Raw genomic sequence first — 25372 nt, forward strand, 5'->3', positions numbered from 1 at the left:
AAGAACGTGACGTTGGCAGAGAATCTGCTGAGTTTAGCCCACCTGACTGAACCATCCGTCACCATGGCAGCCCCCCCACCTCCCACCCCCCCAGACCCAGGGGACAAATGCTACTCACATGTGCAAGCATATTGTCCTCTTGCAGCCTGGGCTCATGGGGGATCAAGAAAGCAGGGGACTTCTCTTCCCTGAGGACAGGCACTGCCAGGGGGAGGCTGCAAAATGCTACTCTAATAGCATACCTAATACCCACCAACCTGGGCTATCTGCACTGCAGTAGCCACACCTTCCCTTGCTCTATCCTACTCCCAGCCAGCAGTAAGACATAGGCCAGTGGTTTCCAAACTGGGCGCTTTTAGCACCATGGGTTGCTTAGGGGCACTTGCAGGGGTGGCCCGGGTGGTTAGTGTTCCAGGACCAATTAAACATATATGGACAGACAGAAGAATATTTCCTGATTTAACTATAAAATACTTTTAGCCTAGGGGTGCCGTGAAAAAAATCTGGTACTCTGACACTTCATTTAAACATTTTTGGGAAACCACTGTCATGGGATATCATTCCCCAGAATTGTTGTTTGTTTAAATTAACAAATTATAATAATAAGAGCTATATAACCCTTATTCTAGATAATTGTATTAACAAAGCTGCATAATTGTGAATTGAATTATATTGAATCAGATTTAAATAGCTGCTATTTACATAATATGATAAAAAATTCGATTTTGGGGACATTTTTGAAAAACATTTTAGCCAGTTAAATAGTTGAAAAATAAAACGTTGTTTCCTTCTTGTGTCCTTTTTTTTTTTTTTTTTTTTGTTAAGAGCTATTCATGTCTACAGGGTGGAAATATTTTTAGTGCTGTGCATTAGATTGCAGAATCTGTAAGTGTTATTTGAACTCCTTTTTAATGAATACTGCTTGATCAGCATGAACTAATTCTGGAATAATGGACTCCAGTTAGGTTCTAGAATTTAGCAAATACTTTTGTACTCTTAATTAGTTTTAGACATCGTTCTAGTTAGTGCATAAATGAATACTCTTTTCTAGTGTAACTACAATAGAAACTTTAACCACTAATGATGTACTAAATGAAAATTTAATTCCCCCAATTAAGGAAAAGATAATTGACTAGTGTGTGTTAGGAATTTATATGCAGCTTTCTAGAAATGAAATAAACCATCATCTCAAAGAACTAAAACGTCATTAACTTTGTGATATGTTAATGTTGCGCTGCAATTCAGCAGATACTTTACTGTTTTTAAAGCCGCTTGTGAAAAACAATCAATGAAGGGTGGTTTTAGCAAATGTGTTTCCTGTATTGATTAATCTTTTGCCATCTGTACATCTTTTTGTTACAATCTGTTCTTAGCCAACCCATAAGCTAATGCAATATAGTATATGTGGGGAAAGATATAATGTAGAATAGCCTGCAAAGTTCTCAATGTCACCCACAGACATCAGGATGTGTCTGTTGGTGCATTGCTGTCACTGAAATATATTGATGTATACAGTAAGTAATAGAATTAGAGTGCATGTGATATAACTTGGAGAAGATACAGTGCCAGGTGTATGTCTCTGGAAGCAAACCTAAAGCATCCTATCAATCGCTTGCCTCTTGCTCTTGGTTAAAGTTCCTTTAGATGTTCATATGTTAAGATTCTGTTCACCTAAGTCCACTACAAAGCCAGAGGAGGGGGCTACTATATACATGTTTGACAACGTCTTTTTTGGCAGCTCCGAGATGACTGAAGATTAGTATATGTAGCTGACGAGTCTCTGAACATATACTGTCTTCTGGTCATGCCTAATGGAATAATATTAATAATATGAAGTGGAATGTGAGTGTAAACTATGTGCAGTATATTCCTCCCACTGAGTCAAAAGCTACATCCTTAAACTATCTAATAGCATAATATACCCACACTACAGTATAGGTAAATGCTGTCTGGCTCCAGACTTTCTCCCATGTCTGGTTGGTAGGAAGTATTGATATACACTAAGATACACCTCGCGGCTGACTCTGAATGCAGTGGCCATTACGCATCACTCTGTAGCATGATCTATTATAAATTCATGAAGCACTGGAGTTGATGGTAATTCATTTTTGTTTTTATTATTACTCCTAAAAAACTAGGAAACATTTTTTCCTTGATAAATTCTAGGCTAACCCTTTCTGCTCTGGGTAAGAAGGGGCCCACTGCTTCACTTTATATGTACTTCTATGCGGTGCCCTTCTTACAGACTTTTAACATTATTTTTTAAGACCATTTTTTTGCCTGAAGGAGTTTTATTTTGTTGCCACATAAATCTTATTTAGCTACCCAAACCTATCTTTATTGTTGCACGTGTACTGTTTATTTTTCAAATATTGTTGAATGCTCTTTTTTAATTTCCACTGTTATTTGATATTCGATTTTTCTTCTTTAGGTTGTCTGTTGTACTCTGCAGTGATGTTCACATATAAAATAGAGAAAAAACATAGTGTACCAAGGGTTTATCAAGTCTTAACCAATAGAAAGTTTGATATAGCAAACACTATGGGGATTTCAATTCGCTGTGGGACTTCTGCACAGTTTTAACTCCCTGTTAAAAACTTTTGGCCGAGGGGTGCCGTGAGAAAGAGGCACTAGAGCAGGGGTGGGGAACCTCAGGCCCAGGAGCCATATGCAGCCCATGTAGCCGGTCTGAGTGGCCCGCCTACCCACCCGGTGGCTTTGCCGGGAGTCAAGTATAGGGGAATTCTCGCAAGAGGTCAGTAGTTCTCGCGAGATTCCTCTTAATCAACAGCAGTCGGAGACGTCGGTCCTATTCAGCGGCAGCTGCCGGAGCGTGGGACAGCTGCAGCAGGACAATTTGTAAGATAATTTTTTACATATGGCCCCCGAAGGATTTTTTGCCCATACAAACGGCCCTTGGCACAAAAAAGGTTCCCCACCCCTGCACTAGAGGGTTGTCTTTAGTTTTGTTGTAAAACTATTTATTTTTTATTACAATTCTATATTATTTAATTCAGCTCTTAATTCAGAAATTGTAGAAAAAAGTAAGGATACAAATCTATTTTTCAAATCGCAAATTACAACTCAAATGAAGTATATAATGCAATGACTAATCTTCAGCTTTGTGTTTTAGCACAATGATTCTGAAAAAAGGTTCTTCAACAAACCAAATGCTAACCTGCAACTCATTGTGCTAGTACATGAGTAATAGTGGTAGACCTTTATCCTCTATCAATTTACATATGGAGTCTGAAGTGATCAAGGTCATGTGTAAGCAGCTGTATCAGCATTTACAGACTGCAGAGGTATCTTCATCTTATCAAACAATCAAGTCCTGCAGTCTGGAATGCGGCTGCGTTTAAATTGCTCTCAGTCACCTCAGTTCTTGAGTATCGTGACTTACCAAGCGACATGATCAGTGTGAGGTCTGTACAGTACGGCACTTTAGTGGCCATGGCGCTTTGACTTTTATTTTCTTCTTAATAATTATGTAAAAGCCTCACACCCAGCCAATTCAATGTTTTGTTTTCACAGTCCAGGGACACACATTATATTTGCTTACATTTTGCTACATTGAATAAGGTTGCTCTTCAGATAGGAGTCTGAATGGCAGCTTTGAAAGGACACCGTAATAAAGGGAACAATGCCTCTGACTTGGAAGAATATCAGAATGTTTTGTTTTCCCAACGATTTCTTTGACCTTGATGCAGGAAAGTGGTGCCTTTCATTAAAAAGCATACTGCTTTTCATTTTATTACTTAAAACTTGACGTTCAAGGTTATCCACATTTCCTAGCAACACACCTACTACAGCTGCCTGCATTGTATGTTTTTTCTTTCTCATTTTTGTTACTAAAGTGTTTCTGTTCTATGTCGGTACATTTAAAACTAAATCTAAAGATTTCAAAATGTGATACATTATAATAGTTGTGGTCTACTGTGCGTCAGGCACTAAGAACATCTCATTTGAACATCGTTGTTTGTTTTTTTACAACCTTAGAAGGAGATGTAAGAAACACTGGAGAGAGAGAGAGAGAGTAATGAGAGATAAAATACCAACCAGCTTTGTAAATCTACAGGCTGTTTGAGAAGTGGCAGTTAAAGTACTTGCCATTCAATTTCTATCGTTCTTCACTTTCCCTCTATCCAAGGCTTGAGACATCTCCCCTTAATTAGGGATTGTGTATCCTGTATACTGTATATGTAACTGACTTATATTTAGGATATGAAACAAAAATGATCACAATAAGTAAAAAGTGATTTTCTGCTGTAGTTTGCAAACTAAACTGTCCCCTTAGCAAATGTTATTAAGATATGGATATAACCTGGACTTCATTGTTTAGCTCAGCGGTTCCCAAACTTTTTTTTTCACGGTGCCCTTGAGCATTAAAATGTTTTCAAGGCACCCCTAGGCCAAATGTTTCTTATTGAGAAATTCAGAAAAAAAAAATTAAAATTAAGCACATTGTTTTTATATATCAGTTATCTGGTGAGGGACAGGATTTGCTTCTGTTTGTCCATATATGTTATAGTTGGCAGCCACCAGCACTGGTGTATGTTGTCCATTAATAATATGAATTGATCCCAGTTCACCAACCCAAGGCACCCCTGTAAGTGTCCTGAGGCACCCCAGGGTGCCTAGGCACACAGTTTGGGAACCACTGGTTTAGCTATCCTAAGGGGTGCCCTAGCCCAAATCGCTAAACCAACCCTAATCTCTAAACCAGGGGTGGCCAGGATCTACCAACAGTTCAAGTGTTTTAGACAACCTGTGGATCTCTAGTAGGAATGAATGCAGCAGGTTTGAAAATGTGAATTTTAGTAATGACTGCAGCTTTCTCTAACCTCGATCCTCAAGGCACACAAAAGTTGGGTACACACTGAGCATCGATCAGGCGGAATGGTCTGACATATTGCCAACATTACTGTGCGGTTGCATGTCGTTCGGTATGATGTGCTAAAGATAAAATTAGCAATTTGGTTCCTATCGTGCTGCGCATGGTAAACAAATACAATATGTTGAACCAATTTGATTTCTCCTTCATGCCACTCCCTACATTTTAATGAAGGTTACTGTAGTGTGTACAATAGCAACAATAAATCACATGCCACCAAATAATGAGATATATTGTTTGTTTTTAGCAAAATTGCAGTGTGCCTACAGATTGAGGCGGGCTCATTCAGGCTGAGGCGCGCGATCGAGGCGGGCTCATTCAGGTTGGATCATACACCCGGTTCTGACAGAGCTCCCCGTCGCTCGCCAACGCCTCCCCGCATAACTGATGACTGCGAGTAATTAACTGCCACCCAGACAGAAAGTAAACTCAACTTGTGCAAATCTGCAAGTGAATCGCCAAATATCGCTATTTTCTATCCGGTTGCACATCTATACGCAATTCACGAACCATCTAATGATTTTTCCAGTCTTTGCAGTCTGAACCTTCCACCGCTCTGCAACAGATACAGTCTGATTGAGGCCGGTGCTGATGTCACAAACCAATCTTTTTAAAACTCCTGGGCACGCCTGCCTCTTTTTCGAAAAAAACTTGCAGAAAACGTCTGGTTAGCACCAGCAAATGCTGACTTCCTGTCAGTAAAATTGCAAGGGGTTTGCGATTAGATGCTTTCGCGATTTTTCACACTATTTAGTCTTGTGTATGTGCACTTCGATCTGTAGGCACACGTAGTTATTCGATAATGAAACTGATTGCAAATTCGCAACCAACTCTGAATCAGACCCTATAATTGTTGGTTATTCGTGTAATTAAATGCACGAAACTGATGTTTAATACCATTGTACAAAAGAGGAAAAGTGATGGTAAAAAAAAAAAAGCTTACAACTGCTGTTGTATACAGTGAGAAGAACTTTGTTTCCGTTCACATCATCCTTAAGGTACCCATACACGGTCCGTTAAACGGATCCGTTCGGGTCTTAATTAGCATGCATCGCATCGGATCGCATGCCTAGTGCATGCGGTGTGCATGCAATGCCATCCGATGCGATGTATAGCTAGTACAAAAAGTTAGTGCAGCACATACTTTTTGTACCGTACTATGTGATGCGCGGGAGCGCACATCGCATAGTACTAAACGGACGGTCCGGGAACGGACCGTCTATGGGCGCCTTTAGAATGGAATCATGTTCTAAATCAGTTTTGTCACCTTTGTCTGCATGGTTAATTAAGCAAGAACATCAGGTACATTTCACATGTTGTGGTAACAAGCACTCTTGGCTGGGTTGGTTACTGATGTAGGTAGATCCTGCAGCAAACAAAAAACTTCAACTCCACTATTGGCTGCAAGTGAGTATGGGGCAACTGGCATCAATGAGTTCCACCCACATACATGATTTGAATTAAAAAAAAGAAACGTTAATAAAAGTATTATATTTGATTCCAGTGGTCCGTTTCCTAAATATAGTTCAGCCATCATGATTTGTACATTTCCCAACCCCTTTTGAGCTGCATTCTCCCTTGTGGAAAGAGCAGTATGGCGATCCTAATATGGTTGCTAGGCAATATACAGTATAAACATACAGTAAGTAGTCAGAATGTCAATGGATGGCAGCCAATAACAAGATTGCTTAAAAATGTTTAAACTTTGTAACTTTAGACTGCTATTAATGATTAATAATTTTGCACTGTTATGAACGACCACGTTATCCACAGTCATGTGGGACATGATACAGTGAGTGGATAAGTTTTGCCGCACCCTTTTGATCTGTCTGTTCTTTGTACCCTAAAATTCTCTCTGCCTATTACATAACCTGCTATTTCCAGAAATGTTTTAAAAAAGAGAAAGTTATTTATAGAAGGCTGCTAAGAAAAGAAGCATGCCATATTAAATAGTTTTCTTCACATTCAATGCTTAGCAAACCCATGTTATTAGAATTGTGAAGTCAAGTTATGTGAGGGCTGTGTGGAGGGTGTAATGGTGATCATTACATACTGACAGCACAGAGGTCCTGGGTTTGATTCCCAGCATGGCCCTAATTGTATGGAGTTTGTATATTCTCCCTGTGCTTGCGTGAGTTTCCTCCTGGTACTTCGGTTTCCTCACACATTCTAAAAATATACTGCTAGGTTTATTGGCTATCAACAAAAACTAACCATAGAATGTGCATTTACGTTTGCAAAGTAGATAGGCCAAGTAGTTCTGCTATTCATGGCAGAGTTTTAGGGGGGGGGGGGGGGTATTCAATCAGGTGTTCCGACTGTTGGATATGACACCCTTCAATGCTGTCGTTAACAGCAGCATTTTATAGGAAAGTGACGATATTTCCCCTGATTACCCCCCTTAGTCTTGAACATTGAACTTATTCCTGTGTGCTTTTCTCCAGGACCTACTATATATAGTTACATGTTTTGCTAAAATGTTAACTTGTAAAATCCAATTGATTAAACTGAATATTCTGAGGCTATGTCGTATGACATAAGTTTACAAGTTTAGTATTGCAAAATAAAATACTAAGCTCTAGTGCAGGCATGTCCAAACTGTGGCCCTCCCAGCTGTTGTGAAACTACACATCCCAGCATGCCTTGCCATAGTTTTAGCATTACATAATAGCAAACCTGTTGCAAGGCATGCTGGGATGTGTAGTTTCACAACAGCTTGAGGGCCATAGTTTGGACATGCCTGCTCTAGGGTTTTTCTTTGTTTTAAAATAAATTATTCTGGAATTTGTTAATAATAGAATCTAATTTCTGTACATATAATGAAATTTGTTTAATAATAACTTCCAATTTGTGAATATCTAAGTCATGGATTCTGTAATAACCCCAGCTGCACATCGCTGGTACTCGCATTGTTAATAATAACATATGCAGAAACATATGCAATTATTAACGCAAAGGCGATGGCCGGTGATGTGCGGCGGGTCCCCCCTCCCTCTCTGAACCCTTACTCGGCTGTGAGGGTTCCCCTTCCTCCTCCCTGCACCTGGAAGCGGTGCAGGGAGGAGGAGATCACTGGTTCGGGCAGCACAGCAGGAGGCTGCCCGGACACATGTGAGGGGGGGGCATGGGGCGGCGGGGGATGCGAAGGGAAGCCCATAGGTTTCCAGGGGGTTACGCCATCTAGAACTGGCGAAATCCCCCGCCGGGGCTTTGCTGCAAATGAAAATGCCGTAAAAACTCAGATAAGAGGGTTGTTTGGAGCATCTCGCCCATGGAGTGGAAATACTTAGAATATATTAAAACAAGTAAATCATGTTTAGAAGTTATTCAAGTTGGTTTGCATTCCTTATGACTTCAGCCATTAGCATCAGCTATAGGAACATTAATCATTCTCATTTGTATTGATGAATGTAAATATTAAACCTATTTTCCCTGGCTACTGCTCCTGTGCTTCCTTATGCTCCTATAGAGTTTTGCACCTCTATTATACATTTTCTAACTGTAGGGCTCAGGGAATGAGACCTACTTGTCAGGTCCAGTGCATTTAAAAAAGAGATATATTGCCATCTTGTGGATAAATTGTGGCATTAATGAGCAAGTTCTTATATCAGCTCTGTTTTTATAGCATTCAGAACAAACAATACTTATTCATTTCCAGCTGAATGGTTATAAACACTCCAAATCAGCCGAGCGGTATGTATAAAGCCATCACCTTCTTTGCGGCTGGTGCAGCAGCAGAGGGGAGATATATCTACAGTATCTATTCTTCTAAATACAGTATAGCTAACTACTCTTCACCTCTATGAGGTGACAAACTGCCAATGACCACTAGAGGCCGCTCGATGGACCAAAGTGAAACCAATAATATCATATAACCCCTTCTGGTCCCAACATTTACAGGAATGTTATAAGGCAGAACTGCATACACACCTATACAATCAACGCCTGTTTTCCCAAAATCTAACTTTTTTAATGGTTACTTTGTAGATCACTAGTAGAAAGTTTTCTATTCGAAATATGCTATATATAGGAGTATATTGACGGACACAATCGGTAAAGCATGCGTAAGTTACTGTTTGAAATATTCCTAGGATGATAAACATTGCATAATCTAGTATTAAATACACCTGAAGAACATTAAGAAATCTTCTGCAGTCTAATGCTGGGTACACACCAGGACGACAACGGTCCGATCCCATCAATCTAGATCCAATTCTGACCGATTGGATGTAGACTGTGTGGTGATTGGACCCTTTTCTGTCCTGGTCTGTACCCCGCATAAAGCTGCATACACATTGCGATTTGAGCTATCTATTTTGACTATATAGCCAAAATCGATTGCTAGTTAGTGCAAATCGCACTGTGTTTTGCCACACCCAATGATGATGCACTGCCCCATGGCAACGGAATTGAAAGTATACATAGTCTGTGCAGCACAGTCTATTGCTACTATCTCAGAATGAGGGCAATGCAGCAAGGCCCCTGTTCCACGAAACACCCCCCAAGCACTGTCCTTCCCTCCCTGCAAGTCGATGCCAGCACCCCGCCGGTTCTCAGTGGCCGCCAATATCAAATCAATATCGTCAGCTGCCGAACTGGCCATGTGCATGCCACGGGCCACACCAATAAAGACAATTTGGTTAAAAAAGGGGCAGACTAGATGGGCCTACAGGCATATATTGTCTCTTACGTCCATCACCCCGCAAGCATAAGTGGACATGGATTGAAATAATGTCATCTTTGAATCACCAGTACTTGCGTGTACATATTTTTGGAGAACACAAAGAGCAAAAAATGCAATGCGGCTTACATTTAACTCTAAATCTGATTGGCTGAGAGAGAGCACTCTCAGCCAATCAGTGGCCTCCCTCCACGGCCGCTGATTGGCTGAGAGTGCTCTATCTCAGCCAATCAAAAGCCGGAGAGTCATTTGACACATTATTTTAAAGATGTAATAGCTGCCCGCCTGCTGCGGCGCTGGACAGTGGACACTGATCTGGTCACCGCCGCCCGCCCCGACTGATCGGATATACGCTGCTGCCCCACTGTTTCCTCCCCAGCCGGCCACTCATTTGAGAGCCGCCACCCGCCCCCACTGCTCCTCACCGCCCTGCAGCTCCCCGTTGTTATTTTTTTTACATGTGATAAATTGCATGCTATTTATCACATGTAAAAAATGGCACCTCAAGTCCTAAATTGTATGTGATCCTCCCGGGGAGCTGCCGGGCTGCTCAGAGGAGAATTGGGTCCGACTTGTCCTTAGGACAAGTTGGCCTAATGGATGGGGGCCTTTACGGAATAGGCATCCTCCACATCCTGAGGTACGGTTATGGCTATGACCTAATAAGGATGTATATTGTTCATAAGGAACAGGGGGATTTTAGTACAGCAAAGAGTTTGTGCCCATTGTCGTTAAAGTATAAGGTATTCAATCCGTGCTCATATTTTCCGATGGGAAATATCAGCAGTCGCCTATTCAATGCTGTCATTAACGACAGCATTGAGGGCTGTCACATGCAACTTTTTTTAACGTCAGCTCTGTTTTGTCAGAAACCGCTTTGGATTGTTGAATTCTAGGCCGTTTCTGACAATTCGCAGCAGTTTTTGCAGATTTCAGGCCTTTCGATATTCCACTGTCGGTACATTGAATACCAACAGTCAAATTAGTGTCGGAAGCCGGGATTCTGACTGTCGGAATCCCAGATTAATTACCCCCCCTAAGTGTGGTTCTGCACCACAGGGTCATGATAGTGGGGGCAAGTAGTTAAGTTATGGGGAAGTTGTGGAAGGGTTAATTGGCAATTTTTCACATCCTTTTACAAATATAAATGGTTGGCAAGTTCACAAGACAGTACCTGCAATATATAGGTGTATTAGATGAGTAAATGTAATATCTGTGATAACTCTCTCTTGTGTCTAAATCTCACATATCCATTGAACATATTACAGAATAGCTGTAACTCACCCCACTCATCATGAATACAAGCGCTGGTACTCTTTACCTAGCACGGCGCCCATCGCGGGTACATTTATGTGTGCCCGCGACGCGACCGACGCGATGCTCACGATTTCCCATTGAAACCCATGTTAAACATGGAAATCGCGTCGGTCGCGTCGCGGCCGGCCATAAATGTGCACACGATGGCCGCGACGCGATGCCCACGATTTGCCATAGGAATTAATGTTAAAACACCCGATGGACACGATTTTAATGTTAAATGGCTCAATGGACCTGATTTTACCATAGGAAACAATGTTAAATGGGCCTTAGAGCCCAAATACTTACCCTGAACTCAGAAATGGCCCCCCCCCCCAATTTTTTACGCCACCCCACGATCAACGTGAACCCGAAGCGTGGCGAGCGCAGCGAGCCCGCGAGGGGCGGCGGTACGCGTCCTCCGACCTTTTCATACCCCCACTATCCACGTCGGCGTGGAGTTGAGAATAGAATAGTGTGGCGAGCGTAGCGAGCCACCGAGCCCGAAGCGTGGCGAGCGGACGCGGATACCTTCACAGCTAGACGCGTCCCCTCGCGGGCTTCACAGGTGTCCGTGGCGACGCGGACACCTGTGAAGCCCGCGAGGGGACGCGTTTACCTGTGAAGGTATCCGCGTCCCCTCGCGGGGCTCGCTGCGCTCGCCACGCTTCGGGCTCGGTGGCTCGCTGCGCTCGCCACACTATTCTATTCTCAACTCCACGCCGACGTGGATAGTGGGGGTATGAAAAGGTCGGAGGACGCGTACCGCCGCCCCTCGCGGGCTCGCTGCGCTCGCCACGCTTCGGGTTCACGTTGATCGTGGGGTGTCGTACAAAATTGGGGGGGCCATTTCTGAGTTCAGGGTAATTATTTGGGCTCTAAGGCCCATTTAACATTGTTTCCTATGGTAAAATCGGGTCCATTGAGCCATTTAACATTAAAATCGTGTCCATCGGGTCTTTTAACATTAATTCCTATGGCAAATCGTGGGCATCGCGTCGCGGCCATCGTGTGCACATTTATAGCCGGCCGCGACGCGACCGACACGATGTCCATGTTTAACATGGGTTTCAATGGGAAATCGTGAGCATCGCGTCGCGTGCGGGCATGTTTAGCCCGCATACGACGCGACCGACACGATTTTTTACCTCACGATGCCCACGATCAAGATCGTGGGCGCCGTGCTAGGTAAAGAGTACCCAAGCGCTTTATAAATTCAATATCTATTAAATATAGCAAAGGGTCAAATTTATTAATTTGTAATTATCCAAAGTAACGCTAAAGGTTTCCTTCATTTAAGCTCAGTGTTCTCATACGAATGTGATAGTGTGAGTGTGGCTTATTCCTTGAGGTGTCTGGCTAGTATGCTTTATCATAAATCCTCTTTTCAGCATATTCGCTACAGTACTGGTTGTTCTTTATTTAAGGGTTGTGCACCTGGTATCAATGTATTTTATTTTTTTCCTTTGTGACACTTATGGAATAAGAACTTCATAGAAAACACTAATAGTTTCCTATACACAGAAGACAATTTCATACAATGGGGAGTATTCAATGCATTTTTTCTCCATGTGCAGCGAATCCTGTTTAGAATTTGCTGTACATTCGCAGGGTTCCGGAGGGCTGCAGCATTCGCTGCCAGCCCTCCCTTTCACCCGATTGAACACCGCAAGGGCGCTCTGCCCCTGCCAGCGAATTTAAGGTAGCCAGGGGATGGCGGCAGGCCAGGGAGATGTAAGCCTCCCTGCCTTCCCCAGAATTTGTGAAGGAGAAGGAGGGCTCCCGGGGACTCAGGCAGCGTAAGCCCCCCCGGGAGAGCTGGCAGGGGTCAGGGGTAGGGAGCCGCTTCATTATCCCGCTCAAAATAAGCCGGGACCAGTGTGAAGTGAATATATGAATATTGGTACTCTTTACCTAGATGGGCGCCAGCGATTGAAATCGCGGTCGTCGGGGGTAAAAATCGCGGTCATCGCGGGCATCGCGGGTAAATCGGGATGCCCGCGATGACCGCGATTTTCCCATAGGGAACAATGTTAAAAAGCCTGATTGACCGCGATTTTACTGTTAAATGGCTCAATGGACCCGATTTGGCCATAGGAATCAATGTTAAATGGGCCACAGAGCCCATTAACCCTTAAATGTCCCCCCCAATTTTTAACGCCACCCCACGATCCACGCCAACCCGAAGCGTGGCGAGCGCAGCGAGCCCGCGAGGGGCGGCGGTACGCGTCCTCAGACCTTTTCATGCCCTACTATCCACTAGGGCGTGGAGTGAGAATAGAATAGTGTGGCGAGCGGACGCGGATACCTTCACAGGTAGACGCGTCCCCTCGCGGGCTTCACAGGTGTCGGCGTCGCCACGGACACCTGTGAAGCCCGCGAGGGGACGCGTATAACTGTGAAGGTATCCGCGTCCCCTCGCGGGGCTCGCTGCGCTCGCCACGCTTCGGGCTCGGTGGCTCGCTGCGCTCGCCACACTATTATATTCTCACTCCACGCCCTAGTGGATAGTAGGGCATGAAAAGGTCGGAGGGCGCGTACCGCCGCCCCTCGCGGGCTCGCTGCGCTCGCCACGCTTCGGGTTGGCGTGGATCGTGGGGTGGCGTTAAAAATTGGGGGGGACATTTAAGGGTTAATGGGCTCTGTGGCCCATTTAACATTGATTCCTATGGCCAAATCGGGTCCATTGAGCCATTTAACAGTAAAATCGGGTCCATCGCGCCTTTTAACATTGATTCCTATGGTAAATCGGGAGCATCGCATCGCGGGTACATTTATGGCCGGCCGCGACGCGACCGACACGATTTCCATGTTTAACATGGGTTTCAATGGGAAATCGCGGTCATCGCGTCGGTCGCGTCGCGGCCAGACATAAATGTACCCGCGATGACCGCGACGGGCGCCCAACTAAGTAAAGAGTACCTGAATATTTAATGAGCGGCTCCCTGCTGGCGAATGTGTAAAAAACTAATATATATATATATATGTATGTGGACAAGTGCATTCGTCTGCGGCACTGGGGACTGGAAATAACTCACACAACGGCCAGCTCTGTGGTTAACGTTTCAGCCTTTATCACGGCTTTTTTCAAAACAGCTTACATGAAAATAAAGCGAATACACTCACCTTATATGTGCAGCAGATCCACACTGGCGTGCAGCAGCAGCGGGCACTTCCGGGCGCACGATCTCGGCGCCTGTTAGTGACGTCACTGTGAGTAAGACGGTTGCCTAGGCAACGCGATGCTAGATGTTCTATGTGAAAAAAAGGGAAAATAAATAACCATAACGAACAGCAAGGGGTGGACTGGATAATATTGAAAAACATATATGTATAAAAATATGTATATATATGATTGAAAAAAGGAAATATCTGTGCCCGCTGAAAATAACACTGCAAATGTGGAAAAACTGACACAAATCAAGGTGAAATAATGATAAACAACAATTTACGGGACATAAATACATATACAGCTCTAAAACAGTGCTCATTTTATAGATGGTTATAAAAACATCAGTACGTTAAGTGCCGATGGTGTCTAAAATTTGTTTTAAATGGACATCATAAAGTGCTATTGATACTTCTATTATTAAAGTGGAAAAATTTGTGCATATAAATAGACACAAACATTATGTGTATATCTATATAAACGGATATAAGAAAAAAGTTTTTTTAAGAGAAAAGTTTTTTTGTATAAGAAAAAAAGTTTTTGCTCTGCTGGTTCCGTCATTAATAATTCTAAAAAAACAACAAGCTTTGCCCACAAGTACAACCACAAATTGCTTATACATATATGTATTGAGGTCCAATTATAATGTTGCATTCTGGAGCTAATAACTGTATATAGATAATACTACATATGCCCTATCGCTTACTTGTGGGCAAAGCTTGTTGTTTTTTTAGAATTATTAATGACGGAACCAGCAGAGCAAAAACTTTTTTCTCTTATACAAAAAACTTTTTTCTCTTATACAAAAAACTTTTTCTCTTAAAAAAACTTTTTTCTTATATCCGTTTATATAGATATACACATAATGTTTGTGTCTATTTATATGCACAAATTTTTCCACTTTAATAATAGAAGTATCAATAGCACTTTATGATGTCCATTTAAAACAAATTTTAGACACCATCGGCACTTAACGTACTGATGTTTTTATAACCATCTATAAAATGAGCACTGTTTTAGAGCTGTATATGTATTTATGTCCCGTAAATTGTTGTTTATCATTATTTCACCTTGATTTGTGTCAGTTTTTCCACATTTGCAGTGTTAGTTTCAGCGGGCACAGATATTTCCTTTTTTCAATCATATATATACATATTTTTATACATATATGTTTTTCAATATTATCCAGTCCACCCCTTGCTGTTCGTTATGGTTATTTATTTTCCCTTTTTTTCACATAGAACATCTAGCATCGCGTTGCCTAGGCAACCGTCTTACTCACAGTGACGTCACTAACAGGCGCCGAGATCGTGCGCCCGGAAGTGCCCGCTGCTGCTGCACGCCAGTGTGGATCTGCTGCACATATAAGGTGAGTGTATTCGCTTTATTTTCATGTAAGCTGTTTAGAAAAAAGCCGTGATAAAGGCTGAAACGTTAACCACAGAGCTGGCCGTTGTGTGAGTTATTTCCAGTCCCCAGTGCCGCAGACGAATGCACTTGTCTGTATTTGGTCCGGCGCGCTGGACCCTGCTGAAGGCACGGGGCTTATATCAGTAAGGAGCTGAGTGCCGACTACCCGTACACTTATATATGTATGTGTGTATATATATTTATGTGCTTCAAGCACTTGAATAAAAATAGCATGTCCCTTCACAGAAAAAAAATTAAGATTTTTTTGACACCAAAAACCCCCCAAAAACCCTTTATTTTAAAAGATCACTTTCCAGTTCACCTAAAAAAGATATCGAATGCAAAACGGTGAATCATGTCAAAAATCAGGGAGAAAGTAGTTCTCCATAATAGCATTGAATACGCTTTTGGCAAATCCCAGTGAAAACCCCATTGAAATACACCAGCAAATTGCAGCGAGCATGAAACGGAGAACTTGCCGGCATTCACTGTTTGCTTTCGACGAACAGTGAACATTGAATAGGGTGAATCAGATTTTCAGTGAAAAAGATGCACCGCAAGGAGTGAAAACAGCGCGATTTGCCGGGGGAAAAAACGGTGAATCGGGAGCATTGAATACTGGCCAATGTCTCTGTCTTCTGAAGACTCTATTGCCTGCTTTTATTTATTCATTATGAATATTATTTGAGAGATTGCTTTGGAATTTTAGAGTTATTTAAATTTATTTATGTAAAATAACACAGTATAAACATATTTATGAACATATATAGTATAAAAAAGCACAATTCAAGTAAAACCACACTTTGGTTGTTACAGCAGGTCTGGTTAGGTCGTAATCACAATAAAGGTATGAATCACATTTTGTTTATTACTATTTAACCCTTTGAGTGCCAAGTAAATTAGGCAAAATTGGTGTGAAAATTGGCAAGCAAACATTTTTATTCATTATAATGAATTGTAATAATGAACTTAATGAACTTTTATAGTAAATATAATCTTTTTTTACTCAACATTTTTTATTTGAATTCATATAACAAATGTGAGTGACGCTGGCATTTTTAGCTGCACATCTCCCACATCTCGCAGAGATGTTGGCATTTTTTGCGGATATTTTTGCACATCATTCACAGAGATTTTGGAGCTATGGACTGATAGATTCTGTATCAATGATATAAAAATGTTCAGGCACTATGCTCTACCTGCCATTAGTGTCTCCAGATTGGTAGGAGCAATTTAAGGAATATTAAGATTCCACAGGAGGGTATATAATCTAGAATAAACAGTTATATCCTTTATGGAGTGTTAATAGCAATTGTGAAGGCTCTCCTAAGTAAATAAGAACTTTGCACAGTATTGGATATTTCAGAAGTAGTTTAGGCACAATTACCTGGTCCTTTATGTTTATGTCGTATTGATGAGATGCAGAGTGGATCCTAGGGACCCTCCAGCTGCCCGATAATGGAACGGCTGGCACATGCGCCAGTGGCCCCCGGCTGCAGGACAGCCACCCACCACAGGCGTTTGCAAGGTATGCAAATGTTTTATGTGGAGTCTGAGTGTCGGCGAACTCCAGCTCCCTGTTGGTGGATCGACAAACTCCGCTTATGCTGATTTCAACAACAAAGAACACAGCTAATGCTGGAATAGCCCCAACCAAACACCCCTCCAGTCACCCATTAAACTTAACCATCACCGCCATTTATTCTGCAGCACAGTCGCAGGGCGCTTTACTCTGCTTGACTACTGAGCTTTTATAACCACCGCTGACAGTTCTTTTAGTTATTGTTGATCAATTTTTGAACCATTGTTTTACATATTCATTATATTTTTTAATTCAATAGCCTAAACCAGTGGTACACAAAAAAAGGCTTTTTTCCAATCGCACAGGTGAGGATATCTGTGTATGTGATATAACCCTTTTATATAATGATGAGACTTTAAATAAGTCTTTATTTTAGGGTGTGCTGCCACTAGAACAGAAGGTGGTAGCCAACTCCAGTCCTCGAGAGCTACCAACAGTTTAATAATAATCAAGTGGGATGGATTCAGTGTGTTTCCAGACTTCCGATGACGCACTTCCGGTCAAATGGAACGCAAGTGACCCGCATATGTGCAGTTTTGTAAGTCTGATAATGCTGACCAATAAAGTATTTTATCACTTGCGTTCCATTTGACCGGAAGTGCGTCACCAGAAGTCCGGAAACTCACTGAATCCATCCCACTTCATTACTATATTAAAATTTTATTTTTCACTATTTGTAAGCTTCGTTTTTAAGTTCTAATTATATATACATGATCAGATCTGTCTCCTATTCCTGCTGATATAACTTTTCATATGTTTTTTGTTTATTAAAAAAGTAATTGAACCTACACAGGTGTGCACAATACTCTCATTAACAAGGATATTTATACCCAGACGCTGTACCTAGCAAACCACCTTGAAAAAGCTGCAGGGGCAGCGAAACGCGTTGGTCAGTGGTACATCCTTCCCGTTCTTCTCAGCTACATCAGTCCAGTTGCTGCAAATTCCTTTCTAAGATCTCCCTACAGTGGAACGCACTTTCTATCTTTGTAAGAGCAATACAGGCACATTTGCAGTTTTGCAAATATATTATTAAACTGCACACCCTTATGTACAAAGTCCACGTACGTTGGGACGGGCAGGCCGCAACCTGCAGATGCACTAAAAAGATCTTCTCAGCTCCGCCGCCTGCACCTCTGCTTTCAGCTTGAGAGAGGTCCCCTGGGTGTGGGGGCCAGGTCCAGTCAAAAAGGGCTGCAAGACGCAGCGCCTCAGCCTCCATCAATCCTGTGATGCCGAGTCAGCCCCTGCTCACGTGAGACACCAAAACAGCCTGCATGGCAGGGGAAGGAAGATAGATGCTCTGGCCTCTCCACATCATTACAGCATGCCTGCCATCTTCCTTGCCCTGCCATTAGTCATGAGTCCACGGTTCGCTGTTCTGTCTTTTAAGGTCTGGAGATGGATCATGGTCCGCCAGTTGCCGGTCCCTGTTATATATCCTCCTGTGGAATTTTGACATTCCTTTAAGTCCTCCTACCAAACTGGAGACACTAATGGGAGGTAGAGCATAATGTCTGAACATTTTTATATCACTGATACAGAACTCTATAGGTCCATATATTAAAAAGTAATCAACAATATGCGATTTATACCTGTATTGTGATTACCAACTAGCAACCAAAGTAAGGTTTTAATTGAATTGTGCTTTTTTAGATTATATATGTTTTATTCTGTGTTATTTTACATAAATAAATTTAAATTACTCTAAAATTTTAAAGCCCTCTCTCAATTAATATTAATAATGTCTGCTGATAAGTAGCTATGAGCTAACTAAATTGGGAGCTGCTGAAGTTTGGTTGCCCACATGGACATCGTTTTCTTATAAAAAATAATAAACATATCATATTTATCCATTTGCACCTGATTTCTTTTTTTATTTTTATTTATTCATCTCTTGAAAATAAATACAATGCAAATAGTACTCATTGAAGAAGAGAGCATTGTGTTTTGAAAGCTCTGTATATTATAATTATATGTTAAAAGCCCTGAGGTCAATCCATCTTAGGGCATTCTGACCGACATGGTTGATTTCCTTCATTATAAATTTAATGATGGTTTTAGTTTCAATGTGAATGTATTGGTTTATATACCTTGCATGTGTTTAGCAGAGTTTGGCTTTCATTTATTTGCAGAGCTATTGCTTGCACCTGACTTATTGCACTGTGGTTCTTTTACGATACCAGAAGGTTTTTGGCACATTGAACAAATCGGAGACTTAAAGCTGTTCCCTGTTGGGTGTCCTGACAAAGCCTGTTAATAATGCCGGAACATTTTAGCAAGTTGTTCCTTGGCAGGTCTTTCCTATTATTGCCTCAAAATTGAGGTACTTCAATTTACTTAAATTAGGCTGTCACAGTAAGACATGCCAAGGCTTTTTGCCATTTCTTTCAGACAATTTAATTATATAAATTATAATCTGCCATGTCGTCTTTTTTTTATTTTTTGTAACAAAATTGAACAAAAAAATGTAATCCATTGGCTAGGCAGGAACATTGATAATGGTTTAACAGTGATATTGAATTCAAGATGGATATTTGAGTAAGAAAGTGAACAAAAGTGAGGTTAATATGTACAAAACTCACAGTTTAATGGTGATGACAGACCACTGATATTTCTTTGGTTATCACTAAGTTATACAGTATTCTGCTATGTATTTGGAGGAGAATAACCGAAAATGACACCATTTGCCGACGTAACAATACATTTAAAAATATAAAACATTGTGGCTTTCTCTATAATACATATTCACTTTAATCAATAAGATTTGGGTCACTGCAGAGAGATGTGTTATTGTTTGGTACCCTACCCTGTGCTATTCATGTTGGTGCACATTTGGGTGTTCCACAGGCTCAACAGAATGCTGCTACATCTTTTGGCTCCCTAAAGCTGGGTACACACCTAGAGATTTATCTGTCCAATCTGTTTGGTGGGAACAAAAATCTGGCAAAGTATGGAGAATATGACCATAACCATTCAACCAAATGCTGGAAAATGGACAAAGAACATTGTGTTAATGTGTTAAATCAAACTGATTAAACCAGTTTGTACGACCCACCATTGTCTGTTTTCCAGTGTTTTGGAAGCAAATGGTTGATTGTCATTTGTTTCCATACATCACCAGAGTTTTGTTCCCACCAGACAGATTGGACAGATAAATCTTTAGGCGTGTACCCAGCTTTAGGCAACTATTGTTTTACCCATTGGTTTTTTTGTCCTATAGTTGCTTGGTAGTAGATCCATCGCCACTTATACACATAATATTGCATGTCTACAATAATTGTTCTTAAAAGGGATATTCATTTTGTTTTGTGGAACCATTTTCATATTACATTTGAATATTCCTTTTATGAGGTGGCATATTCAAATGATTTGGGTTTTTCATCTTGTCCTCCTATAGATCTTCAGAATGTATGTATATGTATTGGGCTGTAGGGTGTCTTCATCTGCTTGTGCCAGGGTGCAGTCACTGAACACATCAGTAATCCCCAAGCCCATATTCTCCAATCATTCACTAATTAGCGTGGCGTCTTTATGTAATGCAAACCACAGATGTGTCTTTTTTTTTTTTTGCTGAAGTTTCAGTCAAGCCAATAGCCACTCTGGGTGTTCTAGGCACTGTGCAACTTTGCTGCACTCTATGTTTTTCTCCCCTGAAAATATGTGCCTTCACATAAATAAAACAACTGGGATCAACAAAACTGCATTCATTGCTTACACTGGGCATGATTTAGAAATGTACATAAATCAGAAGGTTTACGTACATATCCGATGTTTGTTTGTGGATCTATTCATGCACAGGGCCTTGTATCTGTGTGTCCAATTGTAAAATACAATGGAATTTTCTGTGCTATAAAAGAAACTCTTAATAAATAAATAATTTGTTTTTGGGCAGAACAAGTCCTGCTTCTTCACTCACAGGCGCAGCATATCAATCATTCGGTGGGTGGTGCAGGGGTGACTGGACTGAGACCATTCTACAAAATAACCCCCATTTTGTTGGCATGTTGAGCCCAGGATCTGCATCTTCAGACATAGACTTCCTGGCCCTGGCAGAGCAGTTCCATCAGCCAGTCTAAAGCCGACCATACACTACTGCTATGTATGGCCATCTGCATCCCTTGGGCCGCCCAGGATGCACGCAATACATCGCATGTGGTTCTTTTTACATGCAATGCATTTGTATGTGTGTAAAATTAGTTCCTGTGCCGTTAGTCACAGCCTAGCATCTATAATACACTGTGACTGGCCATTCACTGCACTACTCCTCTCGGAGTATCTCATTTGCGGCGGACATCATGCTCAATATTATATAAAGCCTTTCAGTGTATGAGGACACATCTGCTTGGTGGCAGAACTAAAATAAACAAAATGTAATTATACTTACAAGATATAAGCTGAAAGCATTTACTGTTGCCGTACATTAAGCAGTAAATTCAATTATAGTGATGAGTTGTTTTTATTTCAGAAATGTTAATGAAGGTGTTATTTTATATATTTTTTTTATATAATTATTAAATTAAATTGACATGGTTGATCTTGAGATCATGATCTGTGTTATTCAATTTGTTCCATTCAAGAGTTTTAAGACCTTTTGGGTTTTTCCTCAGGTTCATTTGCGGGTCAGATACATGTGGATCCTCTTGCGACTGCAGTGTGGGGAAAGAACATCACTTTGAAGTGCTTAATTGAGGTCAATGAAACAATAACACAAATCTCATGGGAGAAAGTCATCGGCAAAACTACTCAGAACATAGCTGTTCATCACCCAATCTACGGAACGGACTTTCAAGGATTGTATCAGAATAGAACCACATTCAAAAATACATCACTCAACGATGCTACCATTGTTATAAATAACGTAGACTTTCCTGATGCTGGGGAATACATTTGCAAAGCAGTGACCTTCCCACTTGGAAATGTGCAATCATCAACTACTGTGACTGTGCTTGGTAAGAATGACGGACTCACTTTCATCTTGTATGCATGACAGCGCAAAACAGTGACAGGAATAGGATATCAAGAATATTGTAGAGCAGTGGTAGGCCACCTGCTGCTGTGGAACTACACATCCCAGCATGCCCTGCTATCATGTAAAATTATCAGTGAGTTGAGCCTATATTCATGGGAATTTTAGTTTATTCCTAATGTTACTAGTACTGTAACCAGTGAAATTACAAACTGAGAAATGGTTCACATACCAAAGTAGCTGCCAACGCATCGGGCAGTTGGCTGCACCGAGAAAGAAGTTGAGTGACCACTTTTGTGCTTTTGAAGCTGTAAACACACCCCTAGTGTATGGCCACGCCCACTCCAAAATATGACCCATGTCCTGAATCTGCCCATTCAAAATGTAAGACTCAGGTGAAAGCTTATAATGAAAAATGTGAAGAATAATTACTAATAAATAACAATTAGAATAAAATTATGAGGCTACTGTGCTTGTAATACTGTAGGCCTATTTTTTAATTTGTGGTGGTTTTTCATCTACTAGAACTGTCTTGTAACTGTCTACTACTCTTCCAAATTCCAAATAATAATTTCAGTACTCTGGTGTTTATGCCTCATCAGTTTGAGCGATCCTGCTTTATAATTCTACTTTACAGAAATTACTCCCCTTCTGCTTTCTTGCAGTAGTAAGCAGACGTTATGTTTTGGCAGGTTCAATAAATAATTTCAAAGGATAATGTTATTTTTAACACTATTAAACAGGGATGACACACACGCACTTGCAGTTTTGTTATTCCAAAGGGAAATCCGATTGCTAAAAAAACCAGGAAGCAATTTTTAAATTGCTTCCTTTTTCCCTTCCTGTGGATAAAAAAAATAAATACAACTCCACAAGGTGGAACTTGACTGTATTAAGTACAGTTTAGCTACTTCTAATGCATTTTATAGTTACCTGCATATTACATACTGTAGTTTGATATTCCTGGAGCCGGTTTTCAGATCTTATGGTTAGAGGTGGGTTTTCCACTGGCTTACCTTAATTGAATCTATGGGCACTCTGGCAAAATTGCTTGGTAATTGTCATGATATCTTCAGAGCTATTGTGTTAAGTTGTACACTGATCAGTGATTGTTCACTGCTTAGTGAGAGTCTTAATGCTCATTCCACCATCTCCTTGCTGCTGAACCCAGTAGCGCACGCAGGGGGGGTTTCTGAGTACCCAGAAACCCCGCCCAGGAATATAAGGGTCCTAGTCTGAAAGCTGAGTGTCCTCTCTTTCCAAGGGAAGAAGAATTTAAAAAATCGCCCTGGGGAACCGGAGATATCTGACTTCAAAGCAGTGGTCCCCATCCAAGCCTGATAATTGCTCTCCCAAGTCAGATATTTCGGTTTCTGTCTGACTTTTTATGAGGGTATATTCCAAAAGCTGGGACTCTCTTCCTTTGATGGACACTAGAAGCTGGTCTCTACTGTGCCCAGAACCAGGGATATCATCCTTCCAGCAGCTGGTTACTGCTCCAGCTCCACACACCTGGTATGTAGTTTTATATACTCGTTGGCAGATTGCTCTGCCTCCTGAACTCTGATCCCCCAGTACCAAATGGTAGGTGGGATTCTCTTGTTTTTAATTCCATTAAAAGCTAAGAAATCTACTTCCAGGAACTGGAGATATCTGAAGTCAAGCAAGCTGTCCTCCCACCAGAAAACTATGAATAATAAGCCCACTCCACTATACACCCCTCCGCTGCATATTAAACATCCTCTACCACCCTGGAAGTTATGTATCAGGGCCCCTTCATCAGCCCAGTGCCCTCATCTCCCACCATCTGTGCAGTTAAGGGGTAATTAGTGGAAATTACTGATCCAGGCCCTACATGCTGAGCGGTTGATATAATACCCCCTACCACCCGCGAGACATCAAAGCTTCCGCTCATAGCACCCCCCACCCCTACCGCTGGAGGATAGGTAGGGGACCCAATACATTGCTATGCCCAGGGGTCTACACTGTTGTTATGTATATGTATATATATTTTTTATTATTATTATTATTTATATACATTTGGTCTATCTATAATACTTTAACTGACCCGGCATATACTGGGTCACCTAAGTGCCCATCTCCGTGCTTTGCTCCACCCCTCTGGAAACCCCCTTCTGAAAATCCTGCGTTTTCCCCTGGAACCCCCTTGGTAACATGCGAGGGGATGTACATGAACACATCCCTGCGCATGCAGCCAAAGGAGAGAGAAATTATTCGATGGTTGCCGACTATTAAAGGATTTCTCTCCCCTTTGGAAATAAGGGCCTATAAAACGCCTATAAAACACTGGGCACTCTTCTGATGCCATCCCCTGCAAGCCCCCCACCCATGCAACCGCTTCGCATGCGCATCCCCTGACCACCACCACCACCCGTATTGAATCACTCCCTTAGTTTGGTATGTAACTCTTTCTTTTCTTTTTGTTAGTTGAACCTACTGTGGGTATAACAAAAGGACTGGAACCATTACTGGATGGTGCAAATGAGACCGTGGCGGCCTACTGTACTGCAGCTACAGGAAAACCTGCTGCAGAAGTGTACTGGGAAGAATCACTTGGAAAGGCAGAGATAACATCCACATCTTTTGCAAACAAAACGGTGACCGTTGTAAGCCAATACAGGCTCATCCCAACCAGATTTGCAAGAAGAAGAAACATAACTTGCGTTGTAAAGCATCCTGCTTGGGAGACTGATATTAGATTTCCTTTTACCTTGGATATACAATGTAAGTAAAATCATTAGATATTTCTGCCATGCATGTACTTGCCTGTTTAGATATTTTTTTGCTTTTATGTTCTCTCCCAACCCCCACTCCTTCCCCAGTTTGTGTTATGGTATTTTTCTATGTTGGCTAATGTTCAGTCATATAAGCGTTTGCGCTGATAACATGCAAGCATTCATGCATTTGTTATTCAGTCAGTGTTAAACAATTTAAGTAGAGATGAGTTAAATATATATCAAGCATATGCTGTGATATACACAGACCATTTTGCATTTTCTCACAGAATGTCATGTGTTTCACTGGCAGATGTTTGCTTGATATGTTCCCATTCCTGCCCCAACCATACTCATTTCCTATAATATATTATAAGCAGAATGCAGATTTGCCATTATATTATCCAGTGCCAGGACCCCAGACCTCACCGCCTCAAAGCAGCCTCCTATGATCCTAAGATTAGAATAAAGGTAACCGGAAACACATGTTTTGCAATATCAGCTCACTGTTCTGAATTGTAGCCTGAGCATTTTGTTTAGACATGTGCCTTAAGGCTCACATAGTTAGCAATTGCACAAGAGGAGCTTGCAGATTGTAATGATGACATTATGAGCCCTGATGCAGAGCAGGAAGCA

The 25372-nt window shown here is 41.5% G+C and overlaps 1 protein-coding gene across 3 annotated transcripts in view; it reads left to right on the top strand.

Moving 5' to 3' along the window:
* Positions 1–25372, top strand: part of NECTIN3 (nectin cell adhesion molecule 3) — a 132085-nt gene that overhangs the window by 36202 nt on the left and 70511 nt on the right. For all 3 annotated transcript variants that reach the window (XM_083173257.1, XM_083173258.1, XM_083173256.1), the window contains exons 2-3: positions 21643–21984; positions 24450–24746. In XM_083173257.1, the coding sequence (XP_083029383.1) occupies positions 21643–21984; positions 24450–24746 (639 nt within the window). The remainder of the gene's footprint in view (positions 1–21642; positions 21985–24449; positions 24747–25372) is intronic.

This window comes from Crinia signifera, chromosome 2 (assembly GCF_055691185.1).
Source record: "Crinia signifera chromosome 2, ASM5569118v1, whole genome shotgun sequence".
NCBI lineage: Eukaryota > Metazoa > Chordata > Amphibia > Anura > Myobatrachidae > Crinia > Crinia signifera.